This window comes from Neltuma alba, unplaced genomic scaffold (genome assembly GCF_004799145.2).
Source record: "Neltuma alba isolate B1F8T4 unplaced genomic scaffold, ASM479914v2 tig00012328_pilon, whole genome shotgun sequence".
Taxonomy (NCBI): domain Eukaryota; kingdom Viridiplantae; phylum Streptophyta; class Magnoliopsida; order Fabales; family Fabaceae; genus Neltuma; species Neltuma alba.
Window position 1 is genome coordinate 1 of NW_021636837.1, and position 15,490 is coordinate 15,490.

General features: G+C 36.2%; 2 protein-coding genes and 1 pseudogene across 2 annotated transcripts; 2 read left to right on the top strand and 1 right to left on the bottom strand.

The window, feature by feature from the left end:
* Window positions 1–51: 51 nt before the first annotated feature.
* Window positions 52–1,141, top strand: LOC114726044 (uncharacterized). The gene is made up of 2 exons (XM_028912616.1): window positions 52–403; window positions 882–1,141. Exons 1-2 carry the CDS (start codon window positions 52–54, stop codon window positions 932–934), a joined length of 405 nt encoding a protein of 134 aa, XP_028768449.1. The 3' UTR covers window positions 935–1,141.
* Window positions 1,142–2,166: 1,025 nt separating this feature from the next.
* Window positions 2,167–4,537, bottom strand: LOC114726057 (L-ascorbate oxidase homolog; annotated as a pseudogene).
* Window positions 4,538–11,598: 7,061 nt separating this feature from the next.
* On the top strand, window positions 11,599–14,491 carry LOC114726048 (uncharacterized). Its single transcript, XM_028912619.1, has 8 exons — window positions 11,599–12,468; window positions 12,545–12,751; window positions 12,830–13,329; window positions 13,423–13,504; window positions 13,600–13,686; window positions 13,750–14,013; window positions 14,094–14,197; window positions 14,278–14,491. Exons 1-8 carry the CDS (start codon window positions 11,599–11,601, stop codon window positions 14,489–14,491), a joined length of 2,328 nt encoding a protein of 775 aa, XP_028768452.1.
* The last annotated feature ends 999 nt before the right edge of the window (window positions 14,492–15,490 follow it).

The following is a 15,490-nucleotide window of genomic DNA, read 5'->3' on the forward strand; positions in this document are numbered from 1 at the left end:
TGATGAGATCCCACATGGTAACTGGACCAGGGGGCTCTAGTGGCCTTCTGAATGTTCCTCCAACCTCGGGTTGATCCTTCCCTTGGCCTCACTAGCTCTTTCTGGAGAAACAACAATCTCGATCATCAGCCAGCAGCTCATCAACCACAAAATGGAGGATTTGTATTCGGCGAGCACCAAAACAGTGGGATCCAGGAACTCTACCAGAGGCTCAGGTCCTCATCTTCAGCCAACTATTGCAGTGACGACTCGTCATCGCTGTTTCTAAGCAACATGGCTTCTTCTTCTTTATCATCATCTTCCTCTGTAGCCATTGTAGAGTCAACTCAAGCTAATGGGAGTGGAATTGGATTGGGGTACTGGAACCAACCTCTTTTCTGGTCTGATCTTCCCACGACCAATGGTGCACATCCGTAACCATACCATATAATTTCTTTATTTAAGTGTTTAGATTTATTTTCTTCCCATCAGAAATGCTTTGTATTTTAGGGTTTGCTTCCACTATGGTTGGTTGGTTTGGGTGGGTATAATATGAATATGGCTGTAGCATGTTCTTCCTCTCCTTTTTTGGGTTTGTTTGCTTAATGGCGTGTTTAATTAGTTAAACTCCCGTCCAGAAGGACCAGGGAGCGTTAGAATTGAATGGTACAAGCGGAGAGTGTTTAATTTATTCTCAAGGCTGGCTACTCAATAGTTTCCAGATCTCTTGATTTATCGATCCGAATCTCTTTTCTTCTTTTGCTTTTCAACTTTTTTTCCTCACTCTCTCTCTATATCTGTATATATTTGTTGCAGCTTCACTATATAATCTCAGTTCCTAGCTATTTCTAAAGCTATATTTTATACGAGAAAAAAGGTAAATTGAGGCTTTGTTTCTGTAGGAGAATCTATCATCTTGGTAAACTCGGAAGTTAATCTAGGGTTTCAGATTTGAGGTATAATAAGAAGTGAACATAGTGGGGGCGCGTGTGGTGGGTAGCATATGCAAAAGATTTTGTTTGTTGCGAGAAATCGATGAATGTAAAGTTAAAGCAGCCTTTGGAAAAGAGTTTCCTCAAACAGCTTATTAGATTATTGTAAGAATCTCATCCTGCAGCCTTATGACATGGAAGTGTGAAGACTGAAGACTGAAGACGTACTATCCCCACGGTTTAAATTCGAAATTAATTATAATTAATCAATAATTAAGTATTAGACCCCTTAAAATCATGCTTGAAGTGGCCAGATTATCTTAATTCTTCTCGATAAATCAATTAGTTGGGTCAACGTTTACGGGGTAAAGTTGCAAGAACTTGAAACAGCATGTCAGGCTCCACTTGGATCCTTGAAAGAAACGACTAGCCTACGCCTAGATTGAAATGATGGCTTAAGAGTTAAGACTTTAATGAGTGTGGTAGAGTGGGATGAAATCAAATGATTTGAACATATTAATCATTCATTGTCTAAAAGCTAATATGATGAAATAGAAGTTGGTTCCGCCGCTCCAATTTTCAAATCAATTCAATTTGTATCGTTTCAGATCGGTTATTCGGATTTTTTTTTAATTTTTTTCCTCTTTAACCTTCTTAGTTGGTCTTCACTTTTGGTAGCCCGAGCCTTCTTTTAACCTTCTTAGTTGTTTTTCTCTTTTGGTGGCCAGAGCCTTCTGCAGTTGTTTAATATTTTCATTAATATATAACCATCTATACAATAGCATTCAAAGTTACAGCCGAGCAATAGTAAATAAATACTCTTCTGATCCTAAATGTAAGACCTATTTTACAGTGTAATTACATTACAAAATGGGTCTTACATTTAAGAACGGAATAGTACTGCATATATTCAGAAAAAAAATAGTACTAATAAACTACATATATTAAAAAAAAAGCAATACTAATAAACTAACATGAATCTTTAAGTTCGATTTCCGTCGAAAATTTGATATGTGCGTTTAGCTGAGAAGTTACTGGCAACCGTGCTGCGAAAAAAAAATTACGGGAAGCGAGTTATAAAAGTGAAATGAAAACTTCATTAATTTATTATGATTACAAGAAATAATCAAATTGAATACAACAAGAAGGAAGCATAATAAGCTGCAACATCGATCGGAAACCCAATATCTCTTTCTCGGTAAATTTGTAGACAGTTACCCTCTAGTAACTGGAATCTCTAAAGAAAATAATCAGAATGAATTCAAAGTCACACACAAGCTAATCAAGAAGAAGTAACTAATAAATCCTTATGTAACTAATAATTAATAACTATCGAATTAACTATTGGGGCTTCGCTTTGCCACAAAACAGTGCATTAGGAGGAATATCAGCCTCAGTGTAAATGCTATTCTCATCGTTGTACACTTTTAGATACAATTCCTGTCCTAAGTATCGGTTTGGCCATACAGTAGACCTCAGATTCCACATTCCCTTGTTGTCCAAAGGTACCAGAATGGCCGTCCAACCCTTCGGATACACCTATATATCCATTCATTCGTTCAGAAACCAAGCCAGTGCGTCAATATATATTATATGTATAATCTAAATCAAAACACTAAAATCAAAGAAGCTATTTTTATTGTGAGTTTCACTCACCTGAACAGTGTGTCTGAAAATACCATCAACCAAGTTGTAGCGTCTCCTCAAATCAGGTTTCCACAGGCCAGAACCGTACCTGATCAACATTAAGATTATTCAGTAGCTAGTATAGACAATTCGACTATGAAGGATCATTGATAGTGGGATGTCTTATTACCCGGCAACAAAGAAGCTTGCTCCATCCATATGCCAAGACTGGAGAGCATAGTCGGTGTTCTGGAAGATAATTTCGACAAAGTCATGAAGGGTGAATCCTAGGACCGAGGTGCCGAGAACAGCAGGAGTATTAGGAGAAGGAGGGAAGTCTCTGATGGTGTTCAAGTTAAAGACACCGGATATGTTGAACCAATCAGCAAGCTCAATGGGGTGTCTGGATTTACGTAGGAAATTCCATTCACAGCAAATCGCTGCTTTCCATCAATAATGACTTTGGAATTTGCCAATACGACTGTCCTCGCAATTGGAATGGTTCCATAGTGGTATGAACCTTGTGGGTTAGGCCGGGCTGCATTTGCTGTCAGATTCCATCTATCCATACGTACACACAACAACAAAGACACAATGCAATCAGAAAAACATATAATTAGGGGTATGCGCAAATTTCAAAGATAAAGTAATTTTCTAATAAAACCAAAGATTTACTTTGTATTTTCAAAGGAAAATGAGAATACCTGATGGTTCTGGCTTGCTTCATGGAGCCATGGAAATAGAAAGATGGGGCGCGGGGTAATGGGCCGGAGAGCTTGGTGTTGGACCCATCATAACGAAGAGTTGCTATAGCAGTGAGGTTTTTCCTAATGAAGCGGCTTGAAGCCACAATGTAGTAGTCTTTTGGTGGCCCATCAAGAGTCACCAAAACTGTCATGGATTGGCCCACATGAACATCCAGTGACTCGTACATTTCCTGCATCGTGTGTGACCCTTCAACTTCAATCAGCTTCATGGAATGCCCTTCAATCCTGAAGTTTATTGACGTTGCTATCCCACATTCGAAATCCTCAACTTGTATGTCTTCCCTGAAAACAAACAAGTTCATTCATCTCTCATCATTCATTTTTTTCTGAAAGGGGGGAAATACTGATACAGAAATCTAGGAATAAGAATCCGGAACAAGCTAAGATCGGTTACCTGGTTGACCGGTGAATACGGCAGTGGATTGTAGGCCGTTGATGAGAAGAGCATCGGGAAAAGGAAGAATGAAACCGGCATCCAATCGTTCGGCGAGGAGCTTATGGCTGGTCTTGAACCAATCGGAAACGAGGAGGGTAAAGTCACCGGCAGGTTTGTCGTAGGGGATGGAAATCACAGACCTTTGGTTAATGTTGAACCACCAAAACCCCAGCCACCCTGTGGAGTTTAGTGGATGGGAAATAATTATATGTACCAATTTGATCTTTAACTTGGAACTTGTAAGTCCAATTGCTGTTTGGAGGAATTGGGCAGTTTGTCCCAAGCACTCCATCTTGCCATGATGTCCTTCTCTGTTGTATTCCATTCCTGTAGAGCACACACATATCCCTTACGTTATTAATTTGGATAATGCTAATTACTTCATCTTATTCTTAATTAATAGAGCCCAATAATTTTAATTTGAATCTGGTCCAGATGGTAAAATCGAGGACTAACCATGTGATGAGGAAAGGCTCGTCCAGCTTATTGATGACATTCACGATGATGTTGTTATTGGTGACGGCTTCAATGGTAGGGCCTGGAAATTGGCCATTGATGAGAATGCCCTGGTCATATAAATTAATTCAGATACTTTTCAATTCCAGTAAGAAATTATTACACAAAACACACAGAAATAAGAAAGCAAAAGCAACCTGTTGAGGAAAACCCAGAGGATAAATTGTTCCGTAAGTCACTTCCCATGTGAAAAACAAATACGGATCTTCAGCTCCAACACGAAGAGCACTCAAGCAAGCCAAAACTCCAACAAGAACCACTTGGAAAGTGGCCTGCTTCATCTTATAGTTCCAAAGTAAATTGCAGATACTAGCTCCCGCCTGAAGAGCCGAAGAAGATGAATGAGAAAGAGATTGGTGAAGTGAAGGAGCTAGGACGGATATTCTTGTATTTAAATATATATATATAAATATATATATGTGCATGGTAGAATACGTAGAACAAATTTGGCACAAGCATGCCAGAGTGGAGGCAATGTGCTATAGCGGATTTCGTGCTCATAATAATTATTAGTACAATATATAGTTAAATGGGTATACTTCATTAATTACTTGAACGATCTTGTACATACCCTAGTAGCCAGTTCGCATTCACAGTTCTCACAGCTAGCTGGTTCCATGGCTTGCATATAAAGTAAACCAAGTACAACCAATCAAAAGCGCGTTCTTAGCTATATTTTAAAGCAAATTATTTCACAACTTTGTGAATTGAGTATTGGGTGCTTTTAAGTTCGGGCTGTCTTCTTGTGTGGGAAATGTATATAGAAAGCACAGCATTATCTAGAGCTCCGGATGCGACGCAGACGAAAGCGGATCTTCATTTGGATCTATTTTCTTCCATGGATTTGAATTTGAATTTAATGCCATCTTATTTCCAAATGATCTGTTATTATTATTGATTACAGGAACTTGTCTTTCTTTTTGTCTCTTCTTTCATCAAGAGATTTGTAGGGTGCAATTTCCGGGCCCCAAGGAATGTTGCAGGGAACATACTGTGAATGGTTTCATTTCATCAGACTTTTTACTCTAAATCTCCAAAAAAAATTTAAAAAATTTAGATATCACAAGCTATTGGCTTACGCTCTTCAATATTGATTTCCAGCTTCTATTCTACTTCATTCATTTTCATTGGGAAATTAAATGGTAAGAATAACTTATTCCAAGATTACATGTTAGACTGCAATTTGATACATTTAAAATTTTGTGAGGGTAAAGGGAGGTTTGACTTACAATAAAGAAAGAAAACCTAAATTTCATAGGATTCTATCATGTGCAAATAATTATTGTCGAAATTAAATAATGTTGTTATTTATTAGTAAAATACTTTGTGAACAAATTTTAAAAAGATTTATTACTTAAAAGTCAGAAGTTTACTTGTGCGTGATCTAAAATTTTAAGGTTGTGAATAATTTCGCCTGAAAAATTCTCTTAAAAAGAAATCCATCTAATCAAACTGTAAATATGAACAGAAAGAATACCTAGGGCGAGAGAAAAAAATAATTAATCAGCATATAAACAAAAAACTATCTCTTATATGTGATAAAGTCAACTATATAGGTAGAGAAGTTTAATGGATGGCAAAGTCAACACCGAGTTGAGAGAAGAACAATGTAGTCAACATAACAAGGAGAGGCAATCTACTTAAAGTAAAGGCTTGAGATGCCAACACCAGATCTCATGTATGGGAATTTCACATGGTGGTGCCCTCGTACGCTGCAACTTGCTCTACTTTATATATAAGGAAAAATTATAATAAGGTCCTATCTAAGAGAATTAAATAGAAAAAAGTCTTTTAAAATCATCAAATTATTCTAAAGTCTCAAAAAACCTCATTGCAAGAGATTTTATTTGTTTAATTACTAAATTGCTCTTTTTTTTAAGTATGTATTAATAACTAAAAGAATAATGTTAACAACTTAAGGTGTAACAATTAAAAATTATCACAACATGTTTTAACATCACATTTTCTCAACGTATTACAAAAATATAATGTATGAGTTATCAATATATGATAGTTGTTCATTGTTATACTTTAAATTGTTAAAAAACTGCACTTTCAATTATCAATGCATACTTTAAAAAAAGATAAAAATAATTTGATAATTAAGCAAATAAATCTCTTACAGTAAGGTACCTTAGGACTTTAGAATGATTTGATAATTTCAAGAGATTTTTTGTATTTAATGCTCTTGGGTGAGACTTTATTGCAATTTTTTCCTATATATTTTATGGTTAGTTGGCAAAAAAAATTATATATTTTACAAATGTAACATGCTAGCTCCAAAAAAAAACTAAAGAATGAAACGTGCACTATAAAAAAACACTTAATTAATGATGAAAAATAATTTATTACCTCTGATGCTTGTACTTTTAATTGTGAATGCATACTTAAAAAAAATAGACAATTTGATAATTAAATAAATAAAATCTCTTGCAGTGAGGTCTTTTAAGATTTTAGAATAATTTGATGATTTTAAGAGACTTTTTGTATTTAATTCTCTTGAGTGAGATCTTATTACAATTTTTCCTATACATTTTACGGTTAGTTGGCAAAAAAATTTATATATTTTACAAATGTAACATGCTAGTTCCAAAAAAAAAAAAGAGAAAAACCAAAGAATGAAACATGCATTATAAAAAAAACGCTTAATTGATGATGAAAAATAATTTACTACCTTCGGTCCTTAATATAAGAGCTTGTTTGACTTTTATTTTATTTCTAAATATAAGACCTCAACTTATCTTCTCTTTCATATCTGTCTATTTCTTCCTAAGACAATCCTTATAATAATGGCCTTCTATCTAATATATTTAATCAGCAATAATATTTTAGAAAAGATAACACTTATTTATTATGAATAACTAACTTAGCTAATTTTTTTTAATTTATTTAAATTAACCAACTAATTTTTATATTAAGAAGCGGAAGTAATAATCATTAATTTCTGATGGCTTTTTGATGAAAATTTTGTTGCCAATTCCGTCACCAAATATACTTGGCAACGAAATTCCGTCTTCTTCTTCGTTTTTTTTTTTTCCCGTCTTCGTAGTGATACGTCCGTAGACGCTACTATATACTGTTTGTGAAGGACACAAAGCCATATGCCCATATCCGTATTCTTTCTCCCTTTGTTTTTACATATGGAAAATGTTCGCCCACCCACCTCATTTCCTACATTGGAGCATAAAACTCAACCTCCTCAATAAAAAGAGGTGTGAAATGCCATTGAGCCAAGAAGTTCTTGGCTTTCTCCCTCTATATGTGTTTTCGGGATGAAAAAATCAAGTTAACTATAGATCTCTGTTAGATTCAGAGTCTCTTCCAATATATCTTTTCTTTGCTCTAAAAATTTGATTAGAAAAACTACTTTTAAAAATATTTTCACGCATGTCGATACAACTTGTTTTATGTATTATAAAATTACTTTTAAAATTATAATTTAATTTTCACTCAAATACTCCCTAAAGCAAGAAAAACAGCGTCGACCGGAGGAAGTCCCAGGTTTGTTGTCATTTTGAGGGAATGACGGTTAAATCTTAGAAAAACCGAAGTAACGATAAATAGGTTCTTGTAAAACAATTGTAAATTCAGGAGTTTCAGTTATAAAAAAGTGATTTAACTTTTATATGTAACTCTCAATTGGTAACTGAAATTCTCAGTCCAAAAAAATATTGGTAACTGAAATTCTTATTTTTAAGGGAAAATGACAATTAGGTCCCACTCAAAGAAATTAAATACAAAAAGTCCCTTGAAATCATGAAATTATTTTAAAGTCCCAAAAAAAAATTTGCATTAAATTTTATTTATTTACTTACCAAATTACCTTTTTTTTTTTTAAGTTTGCATTGACAACTGAAAGAGCAGTGGTTGACAACTCAGGGTGCAAGGATTGACAACTATCGCGGCTGGTTTGACAACTTATGGTGTGATATGCTGAGAAAATGTGTTGTCAAACCAGCCGCGATAGTTGTCAATCCTTGCACCCTGAGTTGTCAACCACTGCTCTTTCAGTTGTCAATACAAATCTAAAAAAAAAAGAAGATAATTTGGTAATTAAACAAATAAATTTATTACAAAAAAGTCCCTTGAGACTTCAGAATAATTTCATGATTTCAAGAGACCTTTTTGTATTTAATTCCCTTGAGTGGGACCTAATTGCAATTCTCCCTATTTTTAATTGTTTGAGTCGTTATTTGCAATTTTTTTAAGTGAGAGTCTAATTGTCATTAATTTAACCTTTCTGGTACTTAAAGTCATTCATCTTTACTCTTTTAATCCTATTTATATGAGAGACTAGGGCTGTTTTTGTTTTTAATAGAAGTCAATGTAAATTTTACTCCTAATATAGTGTTAAGTAGACTATTATTTCTTGGGCTTTTCATTAAAGTATGTGCATATACACACATATATATTAAATAAAGGTAAATTAAATTTTAAGATATAGTTAATGAGATTTTTTTTTAATTGTTAACAATACCTTTTAAATGGGATTAGAGAAAGATCATTTTAGCCAATATTCTTCTTTTTCTTTTTGCCAATTATTCTTGAGCTTTGTATGATGTATGTTTTAAAACTATTCTTACAATTTTTAATTTTCTTTCAGGCACATGTTTATTATTTAGGAGAAAGCATATTCAAGTGACTATCGAGCATTAAATGTTAACATTTTTTTTTGTAGAAATCAAATATTAATTTTTCACGTTATGAAAGATTTCTTCTTTTTTTTAACTAAATTCAACCGTCACTGGTTACAATTCTTAATTTTTTTTTCCCTGATGTAGTTTGAAAATTAAAGGGAAAATGACAATAAAATACCACTTCAATTCCAAAAGGACAAATAAGGGACCTGAATAAGCAAAATGACAAGGAGGTCACTGGGAACCAATCTGGAATTAATATTTTCGGCGAAAAGACCGAAATGCCCTTAAGATGTTTGAAACTTGAGGAGATGGAGAAAAGGCGGAAACCGACTCCTCGGCGAAAACAACACCCCACTCGACGAAAGAGGAACTGCTTCCACTCAGCGAAAGCAACCCCCACTAAGTGAAACAGGAACTAGAACTACCTCACCCAGTCGACGAAAGCAACCCGCCGACCCGACGAGAGCAACCCACCGAAACAGAAAGTGCCCCCACTCGGCGAAACCAAATCGAAGGTCCTCTAGTAACGAAAAAGCGGTCGCCGAAATCACATTGTCGCCGTCGCTTTCGAAATTAAACAGGTAGGGAACTTGAATATTGTTGTTCATTCGATGGGTCCCCGAAGCTTAAAATGTAATTATGCAGTGATGCTCTTTGTGGTTCCGTCTTTGTTGTTCCCATAGAAGTTGCTCTAGGACGAAAAAAGTTGTTTCCATGTTATTGCTGATGTGTTTGGTTGTGTACATATTTGGAAATGATTGTGATTGATAGTGTTTAATCCATTTTGGGTGGCCTTTAATTGGAACAGGGGATTGCTTTTGTTGTGGGGATTGGTTTATTTTGATTTGAAGGAAAAGAACAAAATGGAAAGGATAGTTTTGTCGGTGTTATTTGACTTTTCTAAAAAGAGTATAGCTTTCTATGTGGAGAGGGTGGGATTTTAAGGAAGTAGAATTCCACTAATTTGGTCTGCATGCGCGGCAATGACAAAGTTACTTTCATTTTCATTGAATGGTTTAGGGTGAAAAGTTTGTCCTTGCGTGGGTAAAATTTGCAAAGGTTATCCTGTTGTAGTAATTTAGCAAGCAGTAATTCTATTAGCCGAGTAGTAAATTTGATGAGGTAAGTAGTAAATAGTACTAGCGGGTTTGGTTTTGAAATAACAACTGTTGGTCTGAGAAGGACTAAATTTGTGTTGGCAATGATTACATTTGTTAAGTGATATGTTAATGAAATTTACAACATTAATTAGAGTAATTGACTACATTCGGCAATGGAAAATAATAGATTTGGTAAGGGAATGACAACATGCTTGTGATGCAAATTCAATTGAGTGGACAATGATATTGAGGTGATATATTACTGAAATTTACTACATCAGTCAATGAAAGTAACCAGATTTGTTACGGGAATAACAACATTGTGGTGATGCAAATTCATTTAACTGTGCAATGGTTTTGTAGGTCATGTTAATGAGATTTACTACATTTATTAGTGGAATTTACTACATTTATTAGTGGAATTTACTACATTAGTCAATGAAAGTGACCAGTTTTGCTAGGGGAATAACAACGTCGTGATGCGAATTCATTTGACTATGCAATGGTTTTGTAGGTCATGTTAAAGAGATTTACTACATTTATTAGTGTAATTTACTACATTAGTCAATGAAAGTGAGCAGATGCAAATTCGTTTGACTGTGCAATGGTTTTGTAGGTCACGTTAATGAGATTTACTAGATTTATTAGTGGAATTTACTACATCAGTCAATGAAAGTGACTAGATGCAAATTCATTTGACTGTGCAATGGTTTTGCAAGTCAGGTTAATGAGATTTACTAGATTTATTAGTGGAATTTACTACATTAGTCAATGAAAGTGAGCAGATGCAAATACAATTGACTGTGCAACGGTTTTGTAGGTCAGGTTAATGAGATTTACTACACTTATTAGTGGAATTTACTACATTAGTCAATGAAAGTGAGCAGATGCAAATTCGTTTGACTGTGCAATGGTTTTGTAGGTCAGGTTAATGAGATTTACTACATTTATTAGTGGAATTTACTACATCAGTCAATGAAAGTGAGCAGATGCAAATTCGTTTGACTGTGCAATGGTTTTGTAGGTCACATTAATGAGATTTACTACATTTATTAGTGGAATTTACTACATCAGTCAATGAAAGTGAGCAGATGCAAATTCGTTTGACTGTGCAATGGTTTTGTAGGTCACGTTAATGAGATTTACTACATTTATTAGTGGAATTTACTACATCATTCAATGAAAGTGACCTGATTTGTTATGGGAATGACAACATCGCCGTGATGCAAATTCATTTGACTCTGCAATAGTTTTGTAGGTGATATGTTAATGATATTTACAACATTTATTAGTGGAATTTACTACATTAGTCAATGAAAGTGACCAGATTTGTTACAGGAATAACAACATCGTCGTGATGCAAAGTCATTTGACTGTGCAATGGTTTTGTAGGTGATATGTTAATGATATTTACTACATTTGTTAGTGGACTTGACTACACTTGTTAATTGAGTGGACAATGGTATTTTGATGATATGTTAATAAAATTTACTATATTTGTTAGTGTAATTGACCACATTTGTTGATGGAATTGACGACATTGTTGTGAAAGAAATATAGTACTATGAATGACTAACAAGTGGTGTCATTGCAGCAGGGAAAATGGAGTTACAAGTACAAGTAGAAGGACAAGGAGAGGGAAGTGGACAAGTGAAGAGTGGGTACATGCTGTTTCTGCATGAATTTAAGGCGGGCAAAGAGTTTAGGAATAGGAGAGAAGAAGTTAGGGAGGGAGCAAAGGCATGGAGGGAGCTGCCACCAGAGGAGAGGAAGAAGTATAATGATAAAGTGAACAAACCAAAGAAGCAAGGGACGAAGAAGAAGCGGATGAAAAAAGTTGCTTTTAGCACTCGTTGCTCAGTCCGGCAGTACAAGTCATTGGTGGAATTTATAAATAGCAATGACAGATTGAAAGCCAAGGTACAAAGTTTGGGATTTGCAAGTTTGCTTGACATGGGATGTGAGAGACTCCCTCGTGACCTCATAGTACGCATTCTTCGAGCATATGATCCGCCTACTCATCAATTTACAATAAGGGGGAAGATCAAGGAAATTGATGCACAAGATGTTGCGGAGTTGTTGGAGGTACCCCACACAGGGGAAAAGGTAAGAACGGATGTGGATGATGATGATGAAACATACAAGAGGTTGAAGAATGAATATGGTAAAGTCTCTTTTACCAAGATACTCAAAGACATTAAATCTGGGGAGAATGAGGAGAATTTCGAGTTCTTGTTCATGCTGTACACACTTGGGAGTTTTCTAGCTCCTACCTCACAAACAACAGTCAGTGACAAGCTAGTGAGGGTGATGTGTTGTACTATGCATGAATTTCACCAATTTGATTGGGCCACATACATTGTGAACAACTTGTGGAAAGAGATGGAAGATTATGTTGAAGTGTATAGAAACGTAGGGGAAGACAATGATGAAGGGAGTTGCAACGTCGGAGGATGCATCTACCTCTTATTGGTATGTATTTACTACCATTGTTTTTTGTTCTATGTTTGAATGGAGTGATGATAAAATTAATAATTTGATGTTGCAGTTATATCTTGCTGAGCGCTTCCCATTATCTAAATCTGTTAGAGATGGGTCAATAAGTGCTATTCAATTCTGGACTGATGAGAGGATAAAGGAGATGACAAAGAAGGAAAGGCAGAGCAACAGAGGCCTATTGTATAAGCAGAAGGGCTCGAAAGTTAGGGTTGGAGATGAGGAGAGAAGAAGGAGAAGTGTCGCTGACTTACACCCGGTGTGTTTATTTGCTTCGTAATTTCAATGTGCATTAAAAAGATAAAGTGTTTGACCTTTTTTTAATGATGTGATGCAGGAGTTGCAAAGCTTACATCGAAAGTTGATGGCTGTAATTGATTTAAGCTACAAGAGACTTGTTAGTGCAGTAGAGGATGAGCTACATAAGGTGCACATAACGATGGAGGAAAATCGTACTGTGGGAGATGAGGGCCCTAGTGAAGTTGGAGCTGAATATAAGGGAGAAGATGAAGCTGATGATGGTGATGATGAAAATGAGGGAGATGATGATGATGGACAGGACTCAGGACACATACCTCATCATGGAGATGACTCGGACGAGGCTGACATGGTTGATGTTGAGGAAGAAGGAATACAAGCAGGAGATATGGATTCCCCTGATGTTTCCCCCATGGACAAGAATGCACAGCCCAGGAGATCACAGAGGGAGGTGAAGTCGGCCATAAATTCTCCATGGATTTTGACAATGCCTGTGAAGAGGAAGAAGAGGAATATGGAGGAAAAGGAAAAGTTTTTTAACATGATATCCCGCATGTGTTCAAGGCAGGATGGTGACGTGTAAGTTACTATTCGCATGACTGTGAATGATATTACTTATCGGTTGTTTACTAATTAACTACACACATAATGATACTGGGAACACATTTTTAGGACTTTAGTTCAAATATCTGATGAGGATATCACTCGAGATCAGCTAAGGACACTTGGAGGAATTGAGAGAATAGGTAACCGGGTAAGTTAGTATTGTGATCTTCGGCTGAGTACTATAAATTTATATTTGATGCTCATGTATACCTGTGCAAAAAACTAAAATTTACTTGCAAACAGCTTATGTCAGTTGTGTGCAAGACTTTACTGGCTGATATGAAGAGTGAAGGAGAAGTCAAGCGACACATATTTGATGCTGACTTTATGGTAAGGTTACTAAGATTAATACAAAATAATTACTGCTACATGACTAATCATTTGATGCTGCAGGCAATACTAGCTGCGAACCCATCTCGGTGGGATGCTAGAAAACGAGAAAAGCAGTTGCTGCCTGAATATGTCGGTTACAACATAGGAGACTGTGACTTGATATTTGGACCTACACTTGTTGGTGCTCACTGGTTTTGTCTTGTGCTTGAGCCTAAGACAATGAATTTCTATGTGCTGGACTCAATGAAGCCAAGTTTCCCTGCTAAGAAGAGTAAGAAGAAAGGTGCAGCTGATGATGATATGATGACTGTGGTGACCGGATGTGTAAGACTATTGTTACTGTTCTTGTGTAGCATGCTCTTTGTTTACCAAATTATTTACAAATGCAAGTATGTGTTGTGCAGAGGGATCGATTTTATGACATGATTGAGATAGTAAAGCCCAATACCATTGGAAAGAAGCAGATGAGTGACATTATTTGGGCCCCTGTTCCTCAACAGAACAATCTGTGAGTGGTATTAGTTGTTGATGTAATAATGTATGAATGCTACTTCGTGTTTCACTCATGGACATTGTTGCCATGTGCAGGCGAGACTGTGGCGTTCATGTTTTAATATGGTTGAGCAAATGGGAGCCCGGTGTGACGCTTGACTATGGTCAAGAACATGTTGCTGATTTCCGACGAAACCTAATGTGGTGGCTTGTTAATCATGAGCTCAATTCAAGACGTGAAGAAGCACTAAACTTGCTGTCATCCCCAGAACCCACACCGAGGAAAAAGCAGCGTGCATCACGGCAGTAAATGACGCTGTCTAAGTTTAGTGATGTGTTAGTTAATGTCATGTATGTAAGGGAATTTGCAAACTGTTTTCAGGGATTGTAAAGGCAACTCATTTTCAAGTAATGTTAAACCATTTTCCCAATTTGTTACAACACATGTGACGAGATTACAACTGCAGAAGCGAATTTACTGGGCTGTGCTACTTCGTCCTAAAACGGTAAAAGTCGGAGGTGAATTTTGCAAAACACACGGAGGGATTTACAACTCTCCAACTGAGATTTACAACTTTTACAGTGGGTTTAGCATCCCAAAAAAATTGGCCTGCGCAACTTTGGTCTCAAAAGGGTTAAGGTCGGACGTGAATTTTGCAAAACACACGGAGGGATTTACAACTCTCCAACTGAGATTTACAACTTTTACAGTGGGTTTTGCATCCCAAAAAAATTGGCCTGCGCAACTTTGGTGTCAAAACGGTCAAGGTCGGAGGTCAATTTTGCAAAACACACGGAGGGATTTACAACTCTCCAACTGAGATTTACTACTTTTACAGTGGGTTTTGCATCCTTAAAAAAATTGGCCTGCGCAACTTTGGTGTCAAAACGGTAAAGGTCGGAGGTCAATTTTGCAAAACACACGGAGGGATTTACAACTCTCCAACTGAGATTTACTACTTTTACAGTGGGTTTAGCATCCCAAAAAAATTGGCCTGCGCAACTTTGGTCTCAAAAGGGTTAAGGTCGGACGTGAATTTTGCAAAACACACGGAGGGATTTACAACTCTTCAACTGAGATTTACAACTTTTACAGTGGGTTTTGCATCCCAAAAAAATTGGCCTGCGCAACTTTGGTCTCAAAACGGTAAAGGTCGGAGGTCAATTTTGCAAAACATACGGAGGGATTTACAACTCTTTCAATGGTATTTACTACTTTTATACTGGGTTTTGCACCTTCTTGCCGGGCTGGGCAGATTTTCTGCCATGAACAATACAATGCAGCAATATGACAGCAGATACGTTACAT